Here is a 27,898-nt window from a genome sequence, read left to right as displayed (position 1 = left end):
AGGACCTCTGATTTTAGAAGGCCTCGTCAGGCAAGAAGGATGAGCTGAAAGGATGAAGTGGAAAATCCAGCGGTAGTGCCAGAATAGGCTATTGGATATTTGGGCCTATAGCTCAGGAAAGTGGGCTGGAAATAGGCTTGGAAAATAACCTCTCAAGGTGATAGTTAAGGCAGAGGGAAGGGCAGGGATGAGATCAGCAAGGTATTATTAGTGCAAAGAGGAGTAAGGACACCCTTGTTACGGAATGCTGAGATTCCAGAGGTCTCCAGGCAGACTGGGCAGAAAGGCCCAATGTTTGCCAGACAGACTGGTGGGAGCTGGGAAATTAATGTTGGGTTCCCAAAGAGTTGTGCAGTATTGTTTAAATTTTGGCAGTGACCTTTCTCAAGTATCTTACACTTCATCCCTGTATTAGGGCCATGCATATTTTGCCCTTCCCACATAAAAATTTCATCCACCCTATCCCACCCCATGAGGAAGCCTTGGGATAGTTCTCAAAGTTTAGTGTGCATAGACCCACCTTGAGGGCTTGTGAAAACAAACTGCCACGCTTCACCTTTAAATTCTCGAGGTGAATTAAACTCTTAATTCAGAAGGTCAAAGGTGGAGCCCAATAATTTGTGGTTCTAACAGGTTTCCAGGAAATGTGGCGGCTGCCAGTCTGGGGACCACAGTTTGAAAACCACTGTAAAAGGTAGCTAGCTGTCTTTTTGTTGCTTTGGAAAATAAACTTTCTTAATGAGTTTAAAATACTGCTCTGGGCCTTGAAATCGCCTCAAATGTTTAATGCTAGTGTGTGTGTAATTCGAAAGGACTCTGGTGTGACAGGAGCCTAGAATCACCTAACTCCCTTCTGGAGAGGTTTTGATTAATCTCGTGTTCCTACTACCTAGGATCTCCATGAATATTCATTTCACAAGACACTATTAAAAGACACTGTTCTTGTCCTTAGAAGATACCAGACAGGACTGCACATCAGGCAGAGAGGCTGCCCCTGGCCTCCAGTCTCGAGGCTTCTGCCGCCCTCCACTGAAGGGGCTCCAGGATGCCTCAGAACCGCCTCAGTTTCCCAAATGGCTTGAGAGCCCAGAAGGAACTGTGATAAAACTGGCTGGTGCACCCGAAGGGACCTCCTCTTTGCAGGTGGAGCGGCGACGCGGGGTCGAAGGGAGAGCCCGAGCCGGGGTCCCGCCGGCACCGCCCTGTCCTGCCCCAGAGGCGTTCCCGGCCGCGACTACTGCCCTAACGGGCTCCGGCGGCGGCCGGGGGCGCCCCGCCCTTCCCGGACCCGCCCCCGGCTCCATCTTGCCCCGGACCAGGTTGGGCAGTGACGCTGCTCCGCGGGGTCAGGTGAGGAACGGCGCCCCCTACGCTTGCAACCCCTCAGCCCCTCGGTTTCCGCGCCCCGCCCAGCTCCGTGGCCGGCCACCCGGGAGTGGGCGGGGCCCCGCCTGCGGCCTCGAACCGGCGGGGGGACTGGGGGAGGTGGGGAGGCTGGAGGGGCCTCTAGGCCCCATGGGTGGCCGGCGACTCGGTGCGCGCATCTTGGGATCCGGGCTGCCTGGTGGGGACGTTCGGGCGGGGTCGGCGAGGTGGCCAGACCGCGGGAAGTCCTGTTCGCCGGGTGTCTCTGCCCCTCGGCTGTCCGGGGATCCTAGGGAGCAGTGGGGCCTCCGGCGCAGGCAGGTGGACCGCAGGTGGAGGGACTGAGGCCGGAGGATGGCCCAGATGAAGCGGCCCTATAGGAGAGCTGAGTAGAGAAACCAGCGGGCAGCTAAGTCCGACTGGACTTCTTGGTGACACAGCAAATTTAGGGAAACTTGGGAAATTTGTATTTTGCTTGGTGAGCCCTAGGACGAATGCGGAAGCCTAAAATTGTACACTGGCCCAGGTTTATAATTCTTGGAAACTATTGTAGGAAGTAGCATTCCAGATTTGATTCCTAGTCCCCAAAGGGCAGCAAACCTGTGTGGATATGAGCCTAACCTGGGTGAATTCTTCTACAGAAGGAGATGGCTGATGTCCTCCATAAAGTGACAGAAATGAAAGGAAGTCGTCCAGCTGCCTCTAAACTTCCTTAATTTCTGCCAGTTAGTGGGGAACTGATCTGATAAAGTAACCTGTCCTAATTAGATAATGAGTATAATGAGTTACCTACCAGTCAGGGAAGGGGTTTCAAGTACTAGATAAGGAGGTAGAAGAGGGAATTTCAACTACTGCAAACCAAAGCCTTTCAGTCCTCACGGGTGGTGTCTGCCTTCAATTCTTTATTGAAGAGCCCTTGCTGACAGATGTAAATGGTCCTTCCCAATCAAGAGGCAGATTTTGGAAAATTGTAGTATCTACTGTTGGCAATCTTCATTCACCCTTCCTGTTTTGTTTCATTTGTTTCATAAATTTGGAACAGCTGCCTCCTGTATTCCTGGGCTTCATGCCATCTCTGAGACTTGCCTAGTGAGACCCAACCCTTTTAGTAGTTGACTCACTGGGTGGAGATGGTTTGGAGAACCAGGAATGCTTTTCTAGTCTTTTTAAAAGTAGTTGCTGACTAAGAATATTGAAAAGGAAGTAAAAGTTGTGGTTCACTAGTATAGTCTTAATTATTCTTTGGGCGAAGTTGAGTAGTTTGTTGAGTCACCCTTGGGTTTGTTTAAGCTTTGTACAAAAGCTTTTAAAATCTGAAATAGATGATACATGCATAATTCCAAAGGTCTATAGCTACATTGAAAAGTCTTGTTATGCTCCAGTTCTCCTCTCCAGAGGCAATTTCTGTTTCCTACTTTGTTGAGTCTACTTTCAGGGATATGCTCTATATACAAATAACTGTATGTTTTACACATTCAGTTGCAAATTATCTATGCAGTTTTTTATCTTGCTTTTTTCCCACTTAATGTGACTTAGAGATGGTTTTGTATATTAATAAAAGGAGAGCTGCTCATGTTTTTTTGTTTTTTTTTTGTTTTTTTTTGTTTTTTTTTTTTAATTTTTTATTAGTTGGAGGCTAATTACTTTACATCATTACAGTAGTTTTTGTTATACATTGATATGAATTAGCCATGGATTTACATGTACTCCCCATCCCGGTCCCCCCTCCCACCTCCCTCTCCACCCGATCCCTCTGGGTCTTCCCAGTGCCATGTTTTTTATTAAACTGTTTCTTTTGTATTGGAGTATAGTCGGTTAACAATGTGATAGTTTCAGGTAGACAGCAAAAGGACTCAGACATTCATATAAGAGAGCTGCTCATTTTTAATAGCTGCCTAACTTTTTATTGTATGGCTCTCTGTAATCTCTTTTGGCCTTATTAATGGTCTTTTAGGTTTTTAATGTTTTATTTTGCCACACTACATGGCATGAATTATGCCCAACTAGGCCATAGCAGTGAAAGTACTGAATCTTAACCACTGGACTGCCAGGGAATTCCCTAACCTTTTTTTGTTACAAATAGTGCTGTAATGAATAGCTTTGTATGTATAATAATTTTGCATTTTTTAAGTATTTTTATAAAGTACATCCTGGAAATGGAATTGCATTCTACTCTTTTATATTATTATTCATTAAAATGTACCCAGATTCACTTTCTTAAAGTTGCTTTGTTTTCTCACATGCAGATAGTACTTATTTTCATTCTTTTCTGAAACTCTTGTTGGCATAATTCCTCTAGAACCCTTAAAACTGAGACTTAATGTAGTAGTTTTAGACTGTAGAAATAGGACTTTGTCACTGGAACAGTTCCTGAAATTTAGAAATTTAAGTTGCTTATGTAGTCTTTGGTGCTATAACACTTGTTGTCTTTAAAATTATTATTAATTTCTCGCATAAATTATTTTCAGACTTTTCCTTTGGAACCTGACCTCTTTTACCCTTGGTCCATCTGACTGTTCTTAGATGGCATTGCTTCTCCTTTACTCCTTTTATCAACTGGGCTTGGAGAAGAAGAAGAAAAAAGAAAATGATTTAACATCCTTTGCATCCAGGTCTTTGGATCCCAAGTGACTGCTTTAGAACTGTCTGAATCAGTATTCTTATTATCTTTCTTAGTAATTTTTAACTTCCACTAGATATATGCCCACTCATTCTCAATTTAGCAAGTTTTTAACTTCTGTACTGTGCTTATGTCATAAGGGACACAATAATTAAATTTATTTTCTAATTTTCCTATACTATATATTCAAAAGGCAGGGTACTTCCCCCTGCCCCTCTTATCTCTTTATCAGCACCTAGAACAGTGCTTATCACATGATGGGTTTTCATAAATGTTGAACTGGATTTGTTTGGGATCTTTTTTATTTTAATTGGAATATAGATTTACAGTATTGTGTATATCAGTGTTAGTTTCAGGTGTATAGCAAAGTGAATCACTTATACATATACCCACTCTAGATTCTTTTACCATATACGTCATTACAGAGTGTTGAGTAGAGTTCCCTGTGCTAAACAGTAGGTCCTTCTTTGTTATCTATTTTATATATATTACTGTGTTTATGTCGTTGTTTGGGGTCTTGATAGAAGAGAAATACAAATCATTTATAGCTGTGCTGGGGATAAGAGCCAAAACACATGTTGATAAACTTGACAAATTAAATGGTAGATTCAGAAATGCCTAAATATTCTGATATCAAAATATTGTTCACAGACCAGCAGCAATAGCATCACCTGGAAGTGTAGTTAGAAATACAGAATCTCGGGCCCCATCTCAGAACTACTGAATCAGCCTGCCTGCTAGACACTTTCTTTCAGAAGATGTGATTTTATTTAAATTGTGACAATGTATATCGTCAAAGGCCTTATTCCTTCTGGGAAATTACAGAGGACATTTCTTATTGTTGTTACAGAATGTCATACCCAGGCTATCCCCCCACAGGCTACCCACCTTTCCCTGGATATCCCGTAAGTATTGCCACTTATGACACTAAAATAGCTCATGTCCTTGGAACAGGTGTTGTATAGGACTAGCCAGCCCATGACAGATCTTACAAATATGCTGGAGCAAGGGTCATAAATTCAAACGGCCAGAAGTACTGAGTAGAGTACGTGAGTGAAGGCAGGGCTGTGGAGGAGCTACTGGGACTTGCGTCACCTATGGAAAGGCGCCTGTTAGTCCACTTCAGTCTGATGTGGCCATGCAGGGAGGTTGCTTCAGTGTTCCTGGATATTCCATTTCTTTAAGTAGAGCCAACGATCTAGATTTTATATGAAACTGCCTATTTTTTTTTTAATTGGGAAATGCATGTTTTTAAATGTTAAATACAGTATGATTCAATACAACATGTATGTAAACTAAATCCATCCTATGAGTCACTGGTTTTTAACCTTTGTGTTGGATGTTTAAAATAATTAAGAAGGGCAGCCATGAAATTAACAGACGCTTACTTCTTGGAAGGAAAGTTATGACCAACCTAGATAGCATATTAAAAAGCAGAGATATTACATTGCCAACAAAGGTCCGTCTAGTCAAGGCTATGGTTTTTCCAGTGGGCATGTATCGATGTGAGAGTTGGACTGTGAAGAAAGCTGAATGCCGAAAAATTGAACTATGGTGTTGGAGAAGACTCTTGAGAGTCCCTTGGACTGCAAGGAGATCCAACCGGTCCATCCTAGAGGAGATCAGTCCTGGGTGTTCATTGGAAGGACTGATGCTGAAGCTGAAACTCCAGTACTTTGGCCATCTCATGTGAAGAGTTGACTCATTGGAAAAGATCCTGATGCTGGGAGGGATTGGGGGCAGGAGGAGAAGGGGATGACAGAGGATGAGATGGCTGGGATGGCATCACCGACTCAATGGTCATGAGTTTGAGTAGACTCTGGGAGTTGGTGATGGCTAGGGAAGCCTGGCGTGCTGCAATTCATGGGCTCGCAAAGAGTTGGACATGACTGAGTGACTGAACTGAACTAAACTGAACTGACTCAGAGAACACAAGTTGCAGTGGATTAGAGGGCCATGGATTTGTAGTTCTGGGACTTTTAGTATTCTGAGGACATGTTATGAATGTGCTACCAAGTTCTGCTTTGTTGTTTATCTATACTGTTCTGAGGACTAACCTCATAGCTGAGGTTAGTGTATTTCAGCTTTATGCTTATAAGTATGTAGGGCTTCTTTGTAACTCTGGGTAAATAGAAAGAGGGGCCTATATGGATTAGTGACAATATGTGTACCTGTGTGTAAAGTGAATATACAGTTCTCCTGAATTTGTCATAAGATAAATGAAATTTGTAACTATGTTCCCAGGTCCTTATATACTAAACTGGACTCTAGCAACCATTTCTGTCAGTATAGGCTAATTGCTAAAACAGACAGTTTTAACATCCCCGTGGCTCAACACAATAAAAACCTATTTCTTGCTTACTCCAGTCTCCTGGAAGCCAGTAGTGGGGATGACGGGGAAAGTGTGTGGTAGGGAGCTAAGAGACTTTGTTCCATTTCATCTTGGGGGTTTTCAGGCTCCTTCTGTCCTCTATTGCCTTAGTATATTGACCCTACCATCCTCTAGTGCTTTGGAGTCCTCCGCTGGATTCTTTGCTTCCAGCTGTCAGATGAAGGAAGTGAGAGAGGAAGAGAGATCTTAGAGGATGGGGCAGGAAGTCATGGGGACCAGGCTGGAAGTGGTGTACATTGCTTCTGTCCACTTCTGTCCACTGTCGTTTACCTATCAGTCCTATGTTACTGTAAGGGGGTCCTGGGAAATGTAGTCTCTGTGGCCTGGGAAAAAATTTAGTGAACATGTAACAGTCTCTTTGGGCTTCCCAGGTGGTTCAGTGGTAAAGAATCCACCTACCAAGCAGAAGTGGGTTCAGTCCCTGGGTCAGGAAGATCCCCTGGAGAATGAAATGGCAACTGACTCCAGTATTCTTACCTGGGAAATCCCATGGACGAGGAGCCTGGCAGCTACAGTCCATGGGGTCTCAAAGCGTTGGACCTGACTTAGTGGCTAAACAACAACAGTTTCTTCAGACTTAGACATTGTGTGAGCTGAACTGAGGTCCAAAATATCACACCCAGTATGTGCTCAGGTCACTTTTTTATTCTTTCTATTATACACAGGTCCAGGTGTATTACAAGAAAGCCATGAATTATTCTCTTTAGGGTAGAGAAGGCAGATCTTTCCCATATTTCCAGGTGCTCAGAAAATGAAGGAACTATATTGAGCCTTGCTAGTTGTTCATGAAGCCTTGAGCTTTGAAAAGAGACACTCCCAAATAGAGAAACAGACTCTTCTTGCCTAACACAAGTAGATTTACATAAAACTGTATTCTGATAGAGAGGTATCCTGACAGACTACTATACTGATAAACTAATATGAGATAACCAGGACTTCTAATGGGCTTTTTAATATGTAAAAGAATAAGCTAGACCTTAACAGTTATCTCTCTTTTCTTAGCTAGGTTCTATTTCTCAATGATCACATTCATTTGAAAACTTTTCTGGTTTTTCAGCCTACGGGTCAGGAGTCATCTTTCCCCCCTCCTGGTCAGTATCCTTATCCTAGTGGTTTTCCTCCAATGGGAGGAGGTGCCTACCCACCAGCACCGAGTGGTGGCTACCCAGGAGCTGGAGGCTACCCTGCCCCTGCTGGTTATCCAGCCCCCGGAGGCTATCCCGGTGCCCCACACCCAGGCGGGGCTCCATCCTATCCTGGAGGTGAGTCGTGGGTTGTGGAAGTAGTGTAACACTTTTTTCTTCTCTCTTTAATCCTTTTGGTTCCTGCTTGTTTTGTATGAAATCAGGGTTGCTCTTAGCCTGCTTTCTACCTTAGATAGTAAGGACTTAGCTAAAGGGAGAAAGGTAAACCGGAGGCATGAAAGCTGGAGCATTCTCAGGAGCTATCTCCAAACTTCTGTTGTGAAGGAATTAGAATAAATCTCATGATCATAAAGGACTAATGGTTTGCTTGATAATTTGTAATCTTAAGAACTGATTGAGGGATTTGATTTTAGCATGATTGTGACCTTAGGACAGCTCTATCCACAAGGTGTAAAAAAAAAAAAGAAAAGAGAAAAAACAGCACTTTCATATCATGTCATTAGGGCAAATGAAAGAAGTAGCATTTTTTTAAATGTATTTTTTAATGGGGAAGGAGTTGTTGAGACGTTGAATTTAGACCAAAGGGACTGCTGCCGTAGCATTATAGAATATTTCTTTTATTATTTGTAAAGTTTTCACTTCAATCATGAGACCTGTCACTATAGTTTGTTTATTTTTCTCTCTTGTTCTTCTTCCAGGCCAAGGGTTTGGAGCCCCACCAGGTGGAGCAGGCTTTCCTGGCTATCCACAGCCACCTACACAGTCTTATGGGGGTGGCCCAGCACAGGTCCCGCTACCTGGTAAGTATCACTTGTCAAGAGAAGCACGATGGCTTGATATTTTGAATTTTTCAGTTGCCATTGAAAGAGCTTAGTTTGTGTTTGGGATCATCTTTAGTAAATACTAAATACTTCTTAGGTACTGTCTGATTTCATGAAATGTATTAATCTGATAAAAAAGTTTAATCATAAGATGGAAATAAGGACCTGTTTTTTTCAATTAAAAAAAAATTATCTCTCCTGAAGCCAAAAAAACAAAACTTTTAGGAATTTCTCTATCATTCGTGTAACATAAGGGAATGAGCCCAGAACCATGTGCTGCCATCCTTTCCAGACGGAATCAGAATTTGATATGGTTCAACTATTTTGTTCTTCTTTTTAAAGTATTATTTTTAAAGAAATTATGTTAAATTATTTTAAAGAAATTAGAACATGGAATATTTTTAAAGGTCCTTGTGCCCAAAGTTGGTTTTTGATTCAGTATATCATGATACTTAAAAATTATTCTAGTGAATAACATAAGTGTGAATGTTCTCATGTGTTTCCATATTCATAATAAATTAGTGCTGTTTTGAAAAATTAAATCAGTTAATACCTGTTTGCTCTATTTTTTCTTAATATATAGGTGGTTTTCCTGGGGGAGCAATGCCATCTCAGTATCCTGGAGGACAATCTCCCTACCCTAGTCAGGTATTTTTTGTTCCTATCTTTTAAATTAAGTCTGCTAAAGAAGGGCACTACTCCTTTATTGATCTTCGAGATTTCCTTGAAGCAGGGAAGATGGTCTGTAAGAGACACTTAAGACTTTAATCTTTGCTTCTGATAGACTCCATGCTCTTTGGTCCACCAGTGTCCTGATGACTTTGATAAGACAAACATAGGTCCCTTCTCCCAGGTGATGACACCCATACTCTTTTTTTCATAGAGATTCACTTGAATTGCTCGGCATTGGTTTTCATTCTTTTTCCTCCTCCCTTGCTGGCAGTATAACTATGAACTCAGGTGGTTGGGTGATTGATATTTCTAGCTTTGTTTTATGAAGTATGGTTTTATTTTCCATTTTTGCCTTTATAACTTTTACACTCTTCTTTCAGATCAATACAGAATCCTTTCCTTCCTATCCTGTTTTCTCTCCTGTTTCTTTGGATTATAGCAGTGAAGTGAGTAAGGTTTCTAATGTTCACTAATCACTCAATCCCCTAAACGTGCCTTCATTTGTTTCCAATTTCTTGTGTATTTGTCTCTCACCACTTCCTTGAGGGCTCACGATAGCTATTTTATCTTTATGTCCCTCTAGTGCTTGGCAGGCCCCTTAAGTGTGGTAGTGATTAATGTCTGTTAAATTGATTTTTCAGTAGTCTCAGAAGGTCTCCCATATATCATATCCTTGCCCCATTTCAGTGTAGCTCCTTACTTTAATATTAAGTTTTATTCTTTAATTGACTTGTTATTTCTTTTATACCCTATATTGCAGTTTTATGTTTACTTTATCTTGATTTTCTCATTTCATACTGTCTGTTCATAAAAGTCTAGCATTTTTAAGCTTTTTCTTTGGTTGGGTTGGGAAAGGGATTACAGTATTGGAAGAGAAACAATTTAGCCATTTTTTGGCTTACTTTCCTGATTTGAGGTATTTGACCTCCAGAGAGATTAAGGAACTTGTCCAGGGCCACACAGCTAGTGAATGGCAAAGCTGAGACTAGATCCTAGCTCTTCTGCTTCCCAGAACAGTGGTCTCTTTGGTAAAATATGCTACTTTACTGATAGAGTAAATGATATTCCTTGAAAGCCCATAGTAAATTGCTTTCACTTCTTTTGTTGAAAGTTGATTGTTAATCACACTATAAATCTGTAGCGATTCTAATCATTTGTTATGAGAATTTTTATTTTAGCTTAGTTTAAGCATGCATTTACTTTTAAAGACATCATTTTATGACTGAATATAAAAGATTTTTAAACATAAAAACACTTAAAGTAAAATACACATATACCTGCAGCTTATCTTGTGTAACAATTACCACCTTAAGCTAAAACCAGGGAGTTAACAGAGCAGTAGATTTTGGAAGAGCTTTTAGATGGAGATGGAATAGACTACCTGTGAGCTCCCTGTCACTGAAAATCCTCTGGTGGAGGTTGGTTGCTGTGTGTGTGTGTCTTGGTTGAGTAGTTCAGGAAGTGACCTCTCTTGATTGATCCAATTCAACTTCTATGGCAGTTTTTCAGCAGGAAGTTTGGAATCAAATGGGTGCCAAAGGGTGGAACTCTTGGTGGCAGATAGTATGGGCTTTGCTGTGCTGGGAAATCCTTCGTAGTTAGAGATTTGACCTCAAGAACATGGACCCTGATTTCTCTTGAGTTCAAAATAATGCCTGCAGGATGATAGTGTTCTTGATGAAGAGTCACTTCAAACTTAGACTTTGAACAAAGAATAAAACAAAGCCATTTTTCCCTCCAGATGAAAAATGGAATAAGTTTTTGTTGTTTTTGTTTTTAGAAACAAGATGACAAAATGAGAGTCATCAAACAGTACCTGATGGGAGTTAGTTTCTCTTACTACCTAGTTCAGTGTATTTTAAACAGAACCTTCTGCCCTGCTTAGGATTTTAGTCACAATGGTTACATCAAAGGAAACTTTCATAGTTTTTGATACATTAAGCCTCATGTAAAGACAATACTAAGATCATGGCATCTGGTCCCATTACCTCATGGGAAATAGATGGGGAGACAGTGGAAACAGTGTCAGAGTTTTTTTTTGGGGGGGGGCTCCAAAATCACTGCAGATGGTGACTGCCGCCATGAAATTAAAAGATGCTTACTCCTTGGAAGGAAAGTTATGACCAACCTAGATAGCATATTAAAAAGCAGAGACATTACTTTGCCAACAAAGGTCCGTCTGGTCAAGGCTATGGTTTTTCCAGTGGTCATGTATGGATGTGAGAGTTGGACTGTGAAGAAAGCTGAATGCCGAAAAATTGATGCTTTTGAACTGTGGTGTTGGAGAAGACTCTTGAGAGTCCCTTGGACTCCTAGGAGATCCAACCAGTCCATCCTGAAGGAGATCAGTCCTGGGTGTTCATTGGAAGGACTGATGCTGAGGCTGAAACTCCAATACTTTGGCCACCTCATGCGAAGAGTTGACTCGTTGGAAAAGACCCTGATGGCTGGGAGGGATTGGGGGCAGGAGGAGAAGGGGATGACAGAGGATGAGATGGCTGGATGGCATCACCGACTTGATGGGCATGAGTTTGAGTAAACTCCGGGAGTTTGTGATGGACAGGGAGGCCTGGCGTGCTGCGATTCATGGGGTCGCAAACAGTCGGACATGACTGAGCGACTGAACTGAACTGAAAGGCAATATGTTGAAAAAATCTTTCTACTTGAATATATGCTACAAGTAGAATATTTTTAGTTTTTCCTTAAAACCACAATACAAATATTTCTTGTTAGTTCTTTGCTTACATTGCTGGCTTAGAAACTAGTGACAGATGATTGTTAGGCTTATTGGTAGAAAAAAATGTATAGATGAGTGGGAGGAATTACAGACTGTAAAAGTGTTTGCTGAAAGGTGGTCTGGTCTGCTTCTCCCCAAACACTTTGTCCTCACAGGTATTCAATGGGTATAACTTGAAATACAGTTTCAGTTGCCTAAATAGCAGCTGAATCATTTTATATTTTGAAACAATGTTGATTTCATCTTTAAATGATACTTTAGAAATACTTGGTTAAATAAAATATATTATTTAAATTAATTTTTTAAAAATGTGGTGGGATATCATCTTGTCTCATTTCATCTCTCTTAAGCCCTGATTTGAGTCTTTTAAGAAAACTAATAAACTGTTTCATAACTTTGTATTTAGAATTTTTAAACTTAACTTTGTAATAATTTCAGACATTAAAAAGTTGTAAAAAATTATCTATGGTTTAGTTACTAAGTGTGTCTGACTCTTTGCGACCCCATGAACTATATGTAGCCTGCCAGGCTTCTCTGTCCATGGGATTTTTCCAAGCAAGGATACTGGAGTGAGTAGCCATTTCCTCCTCCAGGGGATCTTCCTGACCCAGGGATCAAACCCAGGTCTCCTGCATTGCAGGCAGATTCTTTACTGACTGAGCCAATTCCTATATACATACCCTCTACTCAGATTTCCCAAATATTAACTTCTTACATAAATACAATGATCAAGAATTAATGTTTTAATGATACTGTTACTCCACCTTTAGGCTTTATTCAGATTTCATCAACTGTCCCAGTAATGTCCTTTCAGCTCAGGATCAAATCCGGGATGAAACCCTGCATTTGTTGTCATGTCTCTTCAGTTTCCTTCAATATGAAATAGTTCTTCAATCCTTGTTGTTCATCACCTTGACATGTTGGAAGGGTACTGCCAGTTATTTTGTAAAGTACTCCTTTGTTTGGGTTTGTCTGATAAATCCCTCTGATTAATCTAGGTTATGCCTTTCTCAGGAACACCACAGAAGTGAGGTTGTGCCCCTAGTGCATCTTATCAGGAGGCACTTACTGTTGATTTACCCTCTTACTGGTGATAATTGGTGTTGATCATTTGTTTCAGATGATGTCTGCTAGGTTTTCTGCTGTAATGTTACAAAGTATACAAATTATACTTTCACCCACTAATTTTAGCATCAAATTAGTGATTCTTGCCTGAAACACTTATTACTATGGTCTTTGTCATTGGTGATTTTTAAATTTCTTCATAGATTGGTGTTTAAAAAATGTATCCATTGTCTTGCTTTTTGGTTTATCCTTAAAAAATTAATAAATAACTCCAAGAGTCTCTAGTCATCAATTTCATTTTTGTACCTTTCTTATTTTAATATGTTTTACTTTATGTCTAATAATCAGAGCCTATACTAAAAATGAAGAGAGATTACCAAAATTACATTGCTTGTTTGAAATCTCATTGGGCAACTCCGACTCTGCCTCTCTAAAGCCATTATTATATTCTTTAAATAAAACACTGCCACTCATCTCACACTACTCAGGGATCAATCTCTTTTCCTCCCTATTCTCCCTTGAAGGAAACCAAGGCATAGAAAGATTGTGACTAACTTCACAAGCTTGACTGTCTTGCTTCCTGAAAGCTTGGTGTCTTGCTCTCTTTTGGCAGGAGAAGGATAGTCTCTATCTGTTCTGCCACAAAAATAAATATTCTTGTCCTGAAACCTCAGCACTGGCTTTCTTGCCTAAGAGTGATGATTGGAGAAGTCTTAAGTTGTTGTCTTATTAGCAAAGAAACCTGAGTTGGGAGGGATTTTCTTTTTTAAACTAGTGTTTCTTTTATTCAAGATGTTGAACATTTTTTCATACTGTTTTTCTCCCAGTCTTACTGAAACCCAATTGAAATAGAACATTGTGTTAGTTTTAGGTATGCACCATGTTGATTTGGTATATGTATATACTGTGAAAGGATTAGATTACCACAATAACCGACCTGGATTTTATACCTCTTGTTCTCAGCCTGCCGCAATGACCCAGGGAACTCACGGAACAATCCGACCTGCTGCCAATTTCGATGCCATGAGAGATGCTGAAGTTCTTCGTAAAGCGATGAAGGGTTTTGGTAAGGAAAACATATTTTTGTCTTATTTATAAGTTCAAGTGATTGGATATAAAGTAAAAATAAGGTTTATATCATACAGCCAAGTTTATATGTGAGCCTGTGTGCACACGCCTCAATTTAATCTAGCACCAGGCACCTTGTAATCTAAAAAATGTCCTCAGTGAGCACCCCACACAGACCTCATCCTTATTTAGACGTGTGTGGTTCTTTCAGGTACAGACGAGCAGGCAATTATAGATGTTGTGGCCAATCGTTCCAATGACCAAAGGCAAAAAATTAAAGCAGCTTTTAAGACCATGTATGGCAAGGTATGTTTTGTTTTGTTTCATTTTCTTTTTAGGAGTTAGCAAGATCAGTGGCCTGTAGGCCCTTAATTCTGACAGGTTGGATACTATATTTTTATTAGTACTGATAAGTATAAAGTCGAGACAGCTAGACTTCAGAGACCCCAGAAGAGGTGTATTCAATATTTATTTCTCTTAAAAGCCTTTCCAATTCTCTCCAATAATCATACCCATTTACTATGTCTGGTAGGTGACACATATTCAGTAGAAAGTAGATTATGACCATAATCATAATCAGTAGCTTGGTTCTCAATCTTCTCCTTAAAGTGGGATTCAAGGACTTCTTATGTGGCCCTTGCTTATTCTTGGCCCTTGGCAGCATCTTTCACTTCTCTCCCTCCTTCTAAACATATCCTGTTTTACAGTTTTATAGAACCTCTTCCCGTTCCCTGCACACATGCTTCTGTGGTTGATATATGTTGTTTTCTTGTCCTAGAATACCTTTTCCTCTTTTGCTGCATGGCAAATAAGCTCTCCAGGATTTGGCTTGTTTAAGCTACTTTGTGAAGTTTCTCTCATTGCTCTGGGTATAATTTGGCTGCTTCTTCCACTGTGATCTCATAGCACTTCGTAAAACCTCTGCTGTAACTAGTCTCAGTGCCCACTCCCTAAAAACTGTGAGCTGCCCTAGGGCAAACCATGTCATATTCATCTTTGTGTTTATAGTACCAAGTACAGGAACAGTAGCAGATAGCTGCATAAATACTTGTTGAGTGGATGATCAGTGACTAAATCCAGCAAGGTTCTATGGCTGACAGGTGCCATCGCTTCTTAAACATAAAAGGCAAAAGGGGGTAGCATTGGTTTGTCATTCAGATAGGAGTCCTAAAAATTTTCCGACATTCTCTGCATCCATTTAACTTTTCTCAGAATGGGAGTAGAGGTCCACTGACCTGATTCATCTTTTCCATTCTGCTTCCCCTCTCTGCCCAACCCAGAGTCCACTTCCTTAGTCTTAAGGATGCTTAAGCGACACAAGCCCTAGGTTTCCTTAGGATTCACATCAGACTCACTTTTCTCACAAAAATATTTTTTGTATTATGAATTTCTTTAGTTCACATGTAGTCTGTGCTTTGTTGTCCTAAATTTTCTCATGTATCACTTTTGAATTAAAACTAAATTCCCAGACTATTGTCGTTAACCACCGCCACTTTTTCTCTGGACTTTTTACTAATAAAAACACTGTTCCTCTAGCCAGCTGTGGAGTCTTTGATCCCACATTCTTCTTTCTCAGTCAGTCAGTGAATATTGTTTCAGTGCCTATGTATGCCAGGCCCTGCTTTGTCCTGGCAACTGGTTATTGCTTGTCTTGTTGATATAATCTGTAAAAAGGCTCTTTAGAAATGTGTCTTCTATCTCTGTTTTTTCCTTTCCACTTTCATTGTAACCACTCAAACCCAAACCTTTATTACTCTTTATCTAAATATGCCAGTAGGCTAAATTTCATGTATATCTTTGGTCATTATAATCCATACTGCCTGTTGTTTTCTTATATAAAAATTTTCAGTGACTCCTCCCAGCATGCAGAATCAAATCCATGTTCTTTAGCTTGGTATTCAAGGTAATAATCCAAGAATATAGTTACAACTTTGTTTTACTAATGTCTAAAAACATTATTCTTAACAAAATTGGTTGTCTTATTGTCCCATTGAATAAGCTCTGCTCATTCTTGCGTCTATACTAAGTAATTCTCAACCTGAGAAGAATATCATAATTTCTTTTCAAACTTAAAAACACATGCAGAATCTCTGAGTATTCATTCTTGACATAAATTTTTTTTTTTAGGAAAATTCTGCAGATTATTTTAATGCATGTAGCCAAGGCTAGGAGCAGCTTTTCTGTTCTTGTTTGTGTTCCTCCTCCTTACCTGAAATATCTTTCTCCTTTCTCTTTGCTAATTTTCACATACTCTTCAATATCTTCACTAAAGTTTTCTCTGAAGCTCTCTAGCCCACTTTTAACTTTTCCTATTTCAACTTACTTCTGTGCTACTTATTCATCTGGTGCTGGAGAGCAGGCTGCTTTAGTTTAGTTTTTAGATGTTTGTCTTCTCTTCTCAAGTAAGAACACAATGATGATGATTTCTGCTTCCTCATAAAAGAAGAACCGTTTCTTATACTAAGTAAATACCTGTTTATCATTTTGTTAATTTGAATTATTCTTTGTTTCCTATTCCTCTTATTTTGTACCTGATGTAGTGGCAGAACTACAATAAGTTTATTATTAAGTATTTATTGATAGAACAACTAAAATACTAAAATATATCTTCTTGAATGTAATGCGCTTAAATACTAATTCTGTAGTGTATGATATTCTGAACAGAAATTGAGGTTTTCTTAAAGTAGTTCAATTCCATTTTTCTCGTATTTTTCTTAAAATAATTAAGCAAAACAAAATTTGGAGAGCTCATATACCGAATTTGTGTTTGTAATGCCACAGGATTTAATCAAAGATCTTAAATCAGAGTTAAGTGGAAATATGGAAGAACTGATCCTTGCCCTGTTCATGCCACCTACGTATTATGATGCCTGGAGTTTACGGAATGCAATGAAGGTACTATATGGCATTTACTTTGAGTATTTTATCCTATTTCAAATGTAAAACCCCATAAATTATGGCAGTTCTGAGTTTACCGTGACAGGTAAACCAATACATTATTTTATATCATCTGAGTATATAGAGCTTTTCAGTCTGGAGGCCAAAGTTATGTTTGATGGAGCATAAAGATTTAATAACTTGCAGAAATTTGCTTTTTGTTTATAATTCTCTCTCATTCTCCCTTCATTTCACATAGGGAGCAGGAACTCAGGAACGTGTGTTGATTGAAATTTTGTGCACAAGAACAAACCAGGAAATCCGAGAAATAGTCAGATGTTATCAATCAGAATTTGGACGAGACCTTGAAAAGGACATTAGGTCAGATACATCAGGGCATTTTGAACGTTTACTTGTATCCATGTGCCAGGTGAGTACTGAATTAAGTGTCTTGAGTGTTGGTGGAGGGAACATTCTTTACTGCCTACTGCCAGTGGGCATTCTTTATTCCTTTTAATATCTAGCCCCCTTGGAATCTTGACATCTTTAAGAGGGACAACAGAGAATCCTCTGTATGGGTTTCTTTGTTTCTGTATTGAAAATTATTTCTGCAAATCTGGTTGTTGTAAGGAATCAGCAATTAACCACATGAAGGTTGTATGAAATCAGAGATCACCTTGAGGCTCTGTGTCTTAGAATGAAGATGAATCTATACTTTTAAGCTTAGCATTGTACTGCCAGGTAATTGGGACCATCAGCTGAAGATATGCAGGTCTGCCATGCCAAGTTAGACGAGAGTGAGACAGAAATGCAGAAAACATTTCAGCATTCACTGAAATACTGTTCTTAAGTACCTTCCTTGTTCTGATTCCCCAGATGTGCTGGCAGATTGCAGAAAATTCTCCAAATAGGGTATTTGCAATGATACTATAAATAATCAGGGTATATTTGAAAGAGATGATGCAAAAGACTAGCACACTGATTCAGTATCAGGAGTTACTGGCTATCCTGCTAGTGCACAAGGTTGGACAGTCTTGAAGACTCTAAAAGTAGAGGCGAGGCTCTCAGAGCAGAAGGATATAGTTGCAGAAAGGACAGTGTGCCAGAGTGTGTGGGCGTGGAGATGAGGAAGCAAAGCCAATGGGTGGGAGGACATTGAACTTACCGTGACAGAGCTGGCGTGGAGAGAAAATCAGAAACAGAGATTTAATGCTCCAAAACAGGTATTCAGACTTTAATGAGCTGCTGAATGTCTTTTTATGCAGGGTTCAAGGCCCAACCATTTTACAAAATAAAGGGCCCTCTTCCAGGAAGTAGCGTTTTAGGACAATGAGAGCTTACTGTGTGCTTGAATCCAAAGGCAGTCATTTGGGGAGTCGTTGCGCTCCTTTGCCTCCTGCCCCTCTAGAATAATAGGCTTCTACACGTTGCTTGTGCCAGTGCTCTTGAGAAAGCAGTTCCTCAACCTTCAAGGAACACACCTCCATTTTGTTCCTCAGACAGACACTAAGACTCTAGAGGGCGACCTTTCCCTTGTTTGGGTTTGTGTTTCTGTTTTAGAAAGAAACCAACTACCCATCTAAGCTTTACTCTTATTCAGGCCCAGAGCTTCCTCTCTCTCTCTCTCCCCCATCCCATCCCAGGGAAGAGTTTGGTCTATAAATTGATACAGACTGTCAGTACTTGTGTTATTTATAACTTCTTAAAGTCTCTCACATCATTTTTATGCATACATTCATAATAAATACTTACATGTTAAGATTACACTTGGATGAATGAAAGGAAGTTCACAAAGCCTCTATATTATATGCTCCCTCTTTTGGCTTAACTTCATTGGAGGGAGGGGCCTTGTCTTTTCTTGTGTCCCCACCACATTAGCACATCCTGTTGGTTCTGTTCCTCTGGAGAACCCTGACTAATACGCCCTGGTACAAAATAAGTGCTCCATACCTTTTAGGTACATGGTGAATATAAAGTGAAACTCAGTATAATGCTGATCTTAAATCCCAGCTAAGCAGAATCATACTTTGTTAATTTGAGTGGTAGCTCATATCTCCTAGGAGACGAGGTCCTCAAAGATGGCTTAGGAGTCGCTTCATCATGAGAAATCTAAACTTACTTCAGACCTTGGAGCTCAGGGATATCCAGCTTCTAGGACATCTCAGTGTATCTCTCCCCAGGCTAGACAAGAAGACAGTGCTCACTGGCTCAGAACATGGACTGATAGAAGGAGACCCTATCACAAGAGAAGCGAAAATTCTTTCGATGAAATTTTCTTTTGAAAATTCCTTTGATGGCCGTGGGATTTCTTCCAGAGGGTGGAAGTGGCTGCATTGTTAGTGTTCAGGACTTGCTGGATCATGAGTCTTTGTGTGTGGCCACAGCCTCTGGAGGTGCTATAGTTTGCAGTTTCAATACATACCAGTCTCTTTCTCCTGGCCCAGATAATCATTTCCAATCTCTGTGGTTTGTATCATACCTAGACTTTTAATACCTGCTACTGGAGAAATGTTTATTGAATAAAAACAAAAAACCCCCGCAGCTTGTAAACCAAGGATCAAACCCAAAAGAGTAATTTCTTTAAGAATCCCTGTCTCTTTAGTCTCTTCAGTAAGCTTTTTAAACTGAATGTCAGTAAAATTTTCTATACCTTCAAAAGTAAAATGTCTGTGTAATTTTTCATGGAAACGTTTTCTAATTTAGCTCTCAAAGCCCTGTAAAACCTCTTGTTTTAATATAACCTCATCAAACCATGATCATACATTATAAAATCCACAGTTGGCAATGTAATAAAATACTCGTTACACTAGTATAGTTTCTTTGGAAATGAAAGATAAGCATGACAAACTTTATGCATTAATTTTTAGTAAATTATCCTTTTAAATTCAAAAGTGACCAGATTGGAAAACCTTGTTTTAAAAATAGAACTTGTATCACTTGCTTCTAACTCCTGCTTTCCTCTTTTTGCAGGGAAATCGTGATGAGAACCAGAATGTTAACCACCAACTGGCTCAGGAAGATGCTCAGCGTCTCTACCAGGCTGGTGAGGGGAGACTAGGGACAGATGAGTCTTGCTTTAACATGGTTCTTGCCACAAGAAGCTTTCCTCAGCTGAAAGCTACCATGGAGGCCTATTCCAGGGTATGAGCTTTTCTTTTGAAGATTTTGCTTCTATTTTAAGGTGTCAAAATATTTCAACCCCTATACTTTCTTGTCTACAGATGGCTAATCGAGATTTGTTAAGCAGTGTCAGCCGTGAGTTTTCCGGAAATGTTGAAAGCGGTTTGAAAACCATCTGTAAGACACTTTTTACATTCCTGTGTTTTGCTTCGTTTTGTTTGTAAATGAGGGAGGCTTTGAAGAGTTGTTCCCGATTCTTAGTATAGCCTCCCTGGAGTCTGCTTAGGCAGAGACAAGCTAATCCTATGTTTTTATATGCAGTTCCCTATGAATGGTTGGTGGTGTAATCAAATAGGATTGTTTTGGAATTATTTGGTCGTTATTCTCTATACCCTTCTTGAGGACTATACAAAAGTGTATAATGGATTGTAGCATTTCCATTAAGGTAAAAGGGAAAGCCCTAAGGAAACCACAGAGTGCCACCACACAAAGTATCATTTTGAGCCCCCAAGTGTCTTTCAAGTATTTAGCCACATGAGACCCTTTTCCATTTGAAATTAAAAACCCAGTTTTTGGTGTCCTGACATCCAGAAGCTTAATGAAATGGAAATTTTGTTCTCATGGAGAATATAAGACTAAAGAGAATATTAGTAACACACTGGTATTAGCAATTGAATATCTTATAAATACTACTATTGTAATTGTAGCTAACACAATAATGTACAGTCAGTCCATCTCTCTGAAAGGTAGAGCCTTTGCTAATTTAATTTTCCTAAGAGAAAACATGTCATATTTCTTATCATTCTCAAGTCTGTGTTTTCTTATTTATATTGGAATCTATCTTACATCCTTCTTTCAGTCAAATGATACATTTGACATCTAGAATTCAGATTTTAGTCATTATTCCGTTTAGTTAGGTATTACCAGGGTACAATTGCTACAGATTTTCTCATGTTAAGGGGGAAAATATTAAGAATCTTAAGTGACTGCATCTGTGGAGAGAAAATGGGTACTGGCCAGAGGGAACCTTGTAGAATTGAAGGTAGACTGTCTGATGCAGCTGGAAAGAAAGATGGGTGCTGAGAAAAATCAAGGGGGAGAGCATTCTACAAGTCACTTAAGATTTCTGAGATAATTACATAGGAAATGATCAAAAGCAGCTGGAAGTGATAGATGAAGCTGGTGTGTGGACATCTTTGTCAAGTCATGATTTCACGTCTGAAGCCTCTGTCATTTTCAGTGCAGTGTGCCCTGAACCGCCCTGCCTTCTTTGCTGAGAGGCTCTACTATTCCATGAAAGGCGCCGGCACTGATGACTCCACCCTGGTCAGGATTGTGGTCACTCGAAGTGAGGTGAGGCTCTCTCTTTTTGTCTGATCTTCACTTGATTTTGAATGTTGATTCTTTTTTCTTAGCAATATTAAACACAATTTTTCTTCTAGTTTTATTGAGATGTAATTGACATACCTCACTGTATAAACTTAACGTATGCTGCATAGAGATTTGACTTACATACATCATGAAGTGATTATCACAGCAAATTTAATGAACATCCATCATCTTATAAAATACGAGATTAAAGGAAAATATTTTTCCTTGTGACGAGAACTTCTAGGATTTACTCTCTACAACATAAAGCAGTGTTAATTATATTTATTACATTGTATATTACACCCCTAGTAACTTATCTTGTAACTGGAAGTTTGTACCTTTTGATTGTCTTTCTCTAGTATGCCTCCCTCAATCCGCTACCTCTAGTAACCGCAAATCTTATTATCTTTTTGTATGAGTTTGTTCGTTTTTGACATGTATTTGCCTACAGTACTCTGCTGGTTTCTGTTACAAAGCACAGTGATTTGATATTTCTGTACATTTTAAAAGGATTCCCATGAAAAGTCTAATTATGACATATCACCATACAAAAATATTACATAGTTATTGATTGTATTCCCCACTCATTCATACTCTTCCCTCATTTATTTTGCAACTGGGAGTTTGTATCTCTCACTCTTTCACCTATTTCTTTCCTGCCCCCAACCCCCTCCCTTCTGGCAGTTACCTGTTTGTTCTTTGTGTCTATAGCTCTGTTTTGTTGTATTTGTTCCTTTGTTTTTTTAGATTCTGCATGTAAGTGAAATCATACAACATTTGTCTTTCTCTGTCTCACTTAGAATGTTAGTTTCTTAAAAGTTCCTCCGTTGCTTGTCAGTCCATGAGTGACGTTAAGAGCTCCCTTTTTCACTGCTGGTAGAGGTTGTATAAAGCATAGTGTTCACCTTCTTCCTGCTGTGAGAGGCTTGCTTTGGTGAAACAGACTGCCAGGGAATTCAAGAAGAGGTTTATCTTTGGGTTTTCATTTTGCTCATGTAAAAAGCTGTATGAGGGAATTCCCTGGTGGTCTAGTGGTTAGCGTTCGGCACTTTCACTGCCAGGTTCAGCAGTCAGGGAATTGCGATCCTGCAAGCGTGAGGCATGGCCAAAAAAAAAAAAAAAAAAAAACCAACAAAAGGCTGTATGAAAGACCTATGCAGATTAATCCTATTGGACATAAAAATTCTTAAAATTTAGCAGCACTGTATAATAAAATAACTTAAAAGTTTTATCTTTATCTTTTTACTTAAATATAGCCTCAGATGTATTCCTTTCTTTGACTTTGTATATTTAGTAGACTTTTTTTAATTGAAAGAAAGCATATACTACAAAATTATATGAAAGAAGGTAAATCATTTTTTAAAAGACAACTATAATACAATATTTGGAAAAACTTTGTTGTGTCTTTGTTTTTAGACTTAAATTTTCTAAGCAAGATCTTTTCTTTAATTATAATAAAATACACATAACACAAAATTAACATTTTACTCACTTTTAAGTGTAAATTTCTGTGACATTAAGTACAACCATTACCACCAGAACTTTTTCAACTTACAAAACTGAAAATCTATATTCATTAAACAATAATTCACCGTTCTTTTTGCTTCCCAACTCCTAGCAGCCACCATCCTATCTTATGTATTACAATATTTGACTACTCTAGTTAATTTATATAAGTGAAATCATAAAGTATTTGTCCTTTTTAACATTTTTAGGTTCATCCACATTGTAGCATGTATAAGAATTTCCTCCTTTTCTAAGGCTGAAAATATTCCATTGTATGTATACATTGTGCTTAGTCGACCCCATGAACTGTAGCCTGCCAGCCTCCTCTGTCCATGGAATTTTCCAGGCAAGAATACTGGAGTGGGTTGCCATTTCCTTCTCCAGGGAATGTATACACTACCTTTTGTTTATCCATTCATCTGTCAGTGGACACTTGGGTTGCATCCACCCTTTGACTGTTGTGAATAATGCTGCTTTTAACATGAGTGTACAGATATTTGAGCCTGTGCTTTCTCTTTTGTGGATACTCAGAAGTGCAATGGTTGTGTCATATGGTAATTCTGTTTTTATTTATTTGAGTAATTACTATACTGTTTTCCAGTGGCTGCACCATTTTACATTCCTACCAGCAGTGAACAGGGATTCCAACTTCTCTGCATCCTGACCAACACTTTGCTAGTGCTGGTATAAATGCTAGCTATAAAATGTCAGTCCTTTGGTGTTTTTTCCCCTCTGCTTTGGTTATAATTAGGATCTTTTCACTATTAAAGAATAATTTTAATAAATTATCAGTTTTCTTTAACAACTTTTTTCTAATATCACAAATATCATGTCTTGTATGCAGATTGATCTTGTGCAGATAAAACAGATGTTCAGTCAGATGTATCAGAAGACGCTGGGCACAGTGATTGCAAGTGACACGAGTGGAGATTACCGAAAGCTTCTTCTGGCCATTGTGGGCCAGTAGGAGAGATCTTTATAAGTGAATGAAGCTATTCAAAGCTTATCCTTCAAAGCAATGACTGACCTGCATGCAGCAACATCAACCCTCACCTAACCAAAAGAGCTTTTACTAAGGACTGTGTCAGGGTATTGTGCTTGGTTTGCACATGTGGTTATTGCCTTAATTCCAATGTTATTTTTTTTTCTATGTACAATCAAGTAAAGCCATATCACAATGATAAAGTAATAATGCAATGTTTGTAAAGCCTAATTCTCACTGCTCTTATTCTAAATGAGGTACCAAATTGAGTAACAGTCACAACAGTTTCAAATTCTGTGTAATAATATTGAATAAATTTGAATAAATAATGTTGAACATTAGAAAAAACCCTTTGCTTTCCATTGGACAGTTATAGTTGGTAATATGTCAAAACTATATTACTTTTTAAAACAAATTCAGCTGTTTTGACCTAGAAGAGTAATTTGCATCTTACTTCACATAAATTAGTATTCTATATTCATAAACGCTGAACTTCCCACATAGAAAATAGTTTAGTATTGGCTGTAGCAGCTTTTTAAAAAGAGATTATATGTTTATATGCCTAAACTATATAGCCTACTTTTATGTCTGCTAAGACTGCCTATAGATCTTTATTGGCCCTTGATTTCTTAAAAAAAATTATAAAATAATTCTAGTTGCAGTTTAATCATGATTCAAGAAAATGAAGCTTGACACATAAAAGGTGCCAAATTAGTGAATGAATGAAGCTTAAATCTTCTTCCTGGGAGATTGAATATTAGTTCTTTGGAGAAGTAGTTCAGGAACTCAGTGCTATAGCAGTGTGATTTCAAACCTGGGTTTATTCCCAGTACTGAGCAATTGCTTATTATGTTGAGCATTACAATAGGTAGTTAGGGAAACTACAAAGGAAGGAGGTTTGTAATCTAGTGGGGGATCTAAACAAAAATTAGGATACAAGGGTATTGTTAGATTATAAATTATTCTGAGAATAATAACCCTATTTGTTCTTTTTGTTGAACTCCCTGGCACAAAGCAGATATTTAATATATATATGGTGAATGATTGTACTAAAAATTGAGGGAAAGAATAGTAAATATCAATTGTAATTCAATGAACATTTGTTTGGTGGTAAGTGCCAAGGGACATACATGCAAGGTGGTATAAGACACAACCTTACTCTTAAGAGAGATAGGCCTATGTACAACTGTACTGTAAGGTGAAAGCAAGACACATTGGTAGAAGGATAACAGGCCAAGATAGATTTCTGACATAGACTTTGGAAAAGTAACTAACAGCAATGGGATTTGGTAAAGGAAAAGGGGTGTAAGTTAGCAAGGAAAGAAAATTTGTGAGAATTATGTTTTTGAACATTTAAAGATTGAGATATAACTCATATATCATACGATTCATCCTTTTAAAGTGTACAATTTAGTGGGTTTTTAGGATATTCACACACTTGTGCAATAGTCACCACAGTCAATTTTTGAATATTTGCATCACCCAAAAAGAGAACTTCCACCCATTAGCAGTCAGTCCTTCTTTCCTTTCTTCCTGCCTGTCCCCTGGCAATCACTAATCTACTTTCTGTCTCTGTGGATTTCCCTGTTGTGGGTTTTATGTATAAATGGAATTATACAATGTGTGGCCCTTTGTGTCTAGCTTCTTTTAATTAACGTACTGTTTTTAAGGTTCACCTGTGTTGTAGCATGAATCAGTACTTCATTCTGTTTATGGCTGAATAATCCATTGTTTGGATCTACATTTTGCTTGTCTGTTTATCAGTTGATGGACATTTAGGTTGTTTTTACCTATTTACCATTATGAATAATGCTGCTATGAATATTCTTGCACAAGCTTTTCTGTGGACACAAGTTTTCAATTCTCTTGGCTGTAATAACAGGAGAGGAATTGCTGGTAGTAGTATCTTTAACTTTTTGAGGATCTGCCAAACTGTTTTCCAAAGCAGCTGTACCATTTTACAGTCCTACCATCAATGAATGAGGCTTCCAATGTCTCTTCATTCTTACCGACACTATCATTGTCTCTTTGATTCTAACCATCCTAGTGGATGTAAAGTGGCATCTCATTGCAGTTTTGACTTGCATTTCCCTAATAACTAATGAATATATTTTCTTGACTGGCCATATTTTCTTGATTATCCATTTGCATATCTTCTTTGGGAAAATATCTATTAAAATGCCTGTTTTTAAACTGGGTTATTGAGAATTCCCTGGCAATCCAGTGGTTAGGACTCCATGCTGCTGCTGCTGGAGGCCCAGGTTTGATCCCCTGTTTGGGAAACTAAGATCCCACAAACCATGTGGTCCCAAAAAAGACTACAATGTGTATAAGGTAGGATAGTTATCTCAGCATAAATTCAGTCGCAGTCTTCACTTGGGAAAAAATCCAGGGAGAAACGTCTTACTCAACAGTTACATGTTTTTATTTTTGAGAACTTTTATGACTTATAACACTAACTTTAAAAGCATTTTTCTCAATTTTTATAATTTTAATGTGTTTATTAGCAGAAATGCAATTTATTTTTAAAATTAGACTCATGACTATCCATGGAAAATAATGTGTGAGTGTGTGTATAGTTTAATAATTTGTTTTGAAATAATTTCAAATGTATAGAAGAATTGCTAGGACAGTACAAAGAACTCCCATGTCCTCTTTACCTAGATTCTAATACAGTTAATATTTTATTGGGTCATTACTTTGAGTGTGTGTGTGCGTGCATATGTCTTTTGTTATTAGTCTTTATCTGAACTGTTGGTGGGTTGAGAGAGCAAACTGCAGTCATCCTGTCCCATCACTCCTAAACACTCCAGCGGGTGTTTTCCCCTAAACAGGATCACTCTTCTACATAATGGCAAACAATCTTCCACATCAGTAAATCAATATTGGTACAACACTACCACCCAATCTATTAAGCCTATTCAAATTTCGCCCACTATCCCAACAATGTCTCTTTTCATTTCTGGGTCAACATCCTGTACAGGAATACGTACTGCATTTAGTTGTGTATTTTCAGACTCCTTTAATCTGAAAGAGTTGCCAGTCTTTTGTAGCATTTACAGTTTTATTAAAAGGTACAAGCTTTTATTATAGGATGGCTCACAACCTGGGTCCTTTGTCTGTAGGAATACCACAAAATGATGCCTTGCTTTTCTCAGTGAGTCTCATCAGGAGGCATAAAATGTAGACTCCTCCCGACACTGGTGATGTTAACCTTGATCACTTGATCATGCTGGCTTCTTAAATTCAGTTTTTCCTTTGTAATTGATAAGTATTCCAAAATCATGCCAGTAAACTATTCCTTATCAAACCTCCACATACCAGCCTTAGCACTGAAGACCCGTGTCTAAATCATCCACTTCTATAGTTGGTGCCAAGTGGTAATTCTCTGTTTCAATCATTTCCTCTCCATTATTGGATTAGCATTCAACTGATATAAAGAGTTTGCCTTTCTCTTCATCATATCAATGTGAACTTGTGTATTCCTATCTTATTCAACAGATTGTAATCCATTATTGTTTACTTTGATGTTCAAATTGTCTGATTTGGCCAGGAGTCCCCCTCAAGTGGCTCCTAACAGTGCAACATTTTAAAGTATGTATACTGCTAAGATTCATTCACATGGTGAATAGCTATAGTTCATTCATTTCGACTACTTTGTAATATGCGATTTTTTGAATATATTATCAGTGTGTTCATCCACTCTTCCTTTGGGTTGTTTCCAGGTTTTTGCTATTGTATTTTGCCTTTCCAACTCTGAGGTAATGCTCAATTTCAAATGGATTAAATTTTTCCATTAACATCATATACTTGGAGTCTGTTTATTGTGTAAATATTGCACACTAGAAGCAGAGTGGTTTTGCATTCTTCCCAACAGTGTGTGAGACGCTTACTTTGCAAATATTGTCTTAGCTGCATTTTTCACGGAGAAAGACTTAAATGATCTGTTTTCAAAATCGTTTAATAAAGATTTTTATCTTTAAATAAATTTCCTTTTGGTTTGTCTATTTATGGAGGGTTATTGAAAGAAAGGAGTCGAGAAAGCAAACTCGAAAGTGGAAAACTTTGTACTTAGCCAACACTTTGGGTAAGGGAAAGTGGCATCTATGAAAATAGGAAACCACAGCCGGACACGGAGGTTGTGGCTCAGGCGCAAG

At 38.7% G+C, this 27,898-nt stretch overlaps 1 protein-coding gene across 3 annotated transcripts; it reads left to right on the top strand.

Annotated features, from left to right (window-relative positions):
* Nucleotides 1-1,193: 1,193 nt before the first annotated feature.
* Nucleotides 1,194-27,729, top strand: ANXA7 (annexin A7). 3 transcript variants are annotated; one of them, XM_070470817.1, is made up of 15 exons: nucleotides 1,194-1,350; nucleotides 3,834-3,977; nucleotides 4,836-4,890; nucleotides 7,435-7,639; nucleotides 8,221-8,322; nucleotides 8,927-8,991; nucleotides 9,396-9,461; nucleotides 13,781-13,883; nucleotides 14,097-14,191; nucleotides 16,667-16,780; nucleotides 17,022-17,192; nucleotides 19,733-19,903; nucleotides 19,984-20,059; nucleotides 21,123-21,235; nucleotides 23,604-27,729. In XM_070470817.1, the coding sequence occupies exons 2-15, from the start codon at nucleotides 3,889-3,891 to the stop codon at nucleotides 23,724-23,726; spliced, it is 1,548 nt and encodes a 515-aa protein (XP_070326918.1). In that variant the 5' UTR covers nucleotides 1,194-1,350; nucleotides 3,834-3,888; the 3' UTR covers nucleotides 23,727-27,729. The 3 variants fall into 3 exon arrangements, with proteins under 3 accessions (XP_070326918.1, XP_070326920.1, XP_070326919.1); XM_070470819.1 differs by lacking the exon at nucleotides 3,834-3,977 and having other exon boundaries at nucleotides 1,196-1,350; XM_070470818.1 differs by lacking the exon at nucleotides 9,396-9,461 and having other exon boundaries at nucleotides 1,207-1,350.
* The last annotated feature ends 169 nt before the right edge of the window (nucleotides 27,730-27,898 follow it).

Source organism: Odocoileus virginianus, chromosome 7 (genome assembly GCF_023699985.2).
Source record: "Odocoileus virginianus isolate 20LAN1187 ecotype Illinois chromosome 7, Ovbor_1.2, whole genome shotgun sequence".
Lineage (NCBI taxonomy): Eukaryota > Metazoa > Chordata > Mammalia > Artiodactyla > Cervidae > Odocoileus > Odocoileus virginianus.
The sequence above is the reverse complement of the archived record's forward strand: the minus strand, read 5'-3'. Positions and strand labels throughout refer to the sequence as shown.

Excerpts from the sequence above, each read along its gene's own strand:
- ANXA7 (XM_070470817.1), top strand. The coding sequence starts at position 3,889 with ATGGCATTGCTTCTCCTTTACTCCTTTTATCAACTGGGCTTGGAGAAG. Across the intron at positions 19,904-19,983 it reads CCATGGAGGCCTATTCCAGG|ATGGCTAATCGAGATTTGTT; the intron begins GTATGAGCTTTT and ends TCTTGTCTACAG. Across the intron at positions 21,236-23,603 it reads TTGTGGTCACTCGAAGTGAG|ATTGATCTTGTGCAGATAAA; the intron begins GTGAGGCTCTCT and ends TCTTGTATGCAG.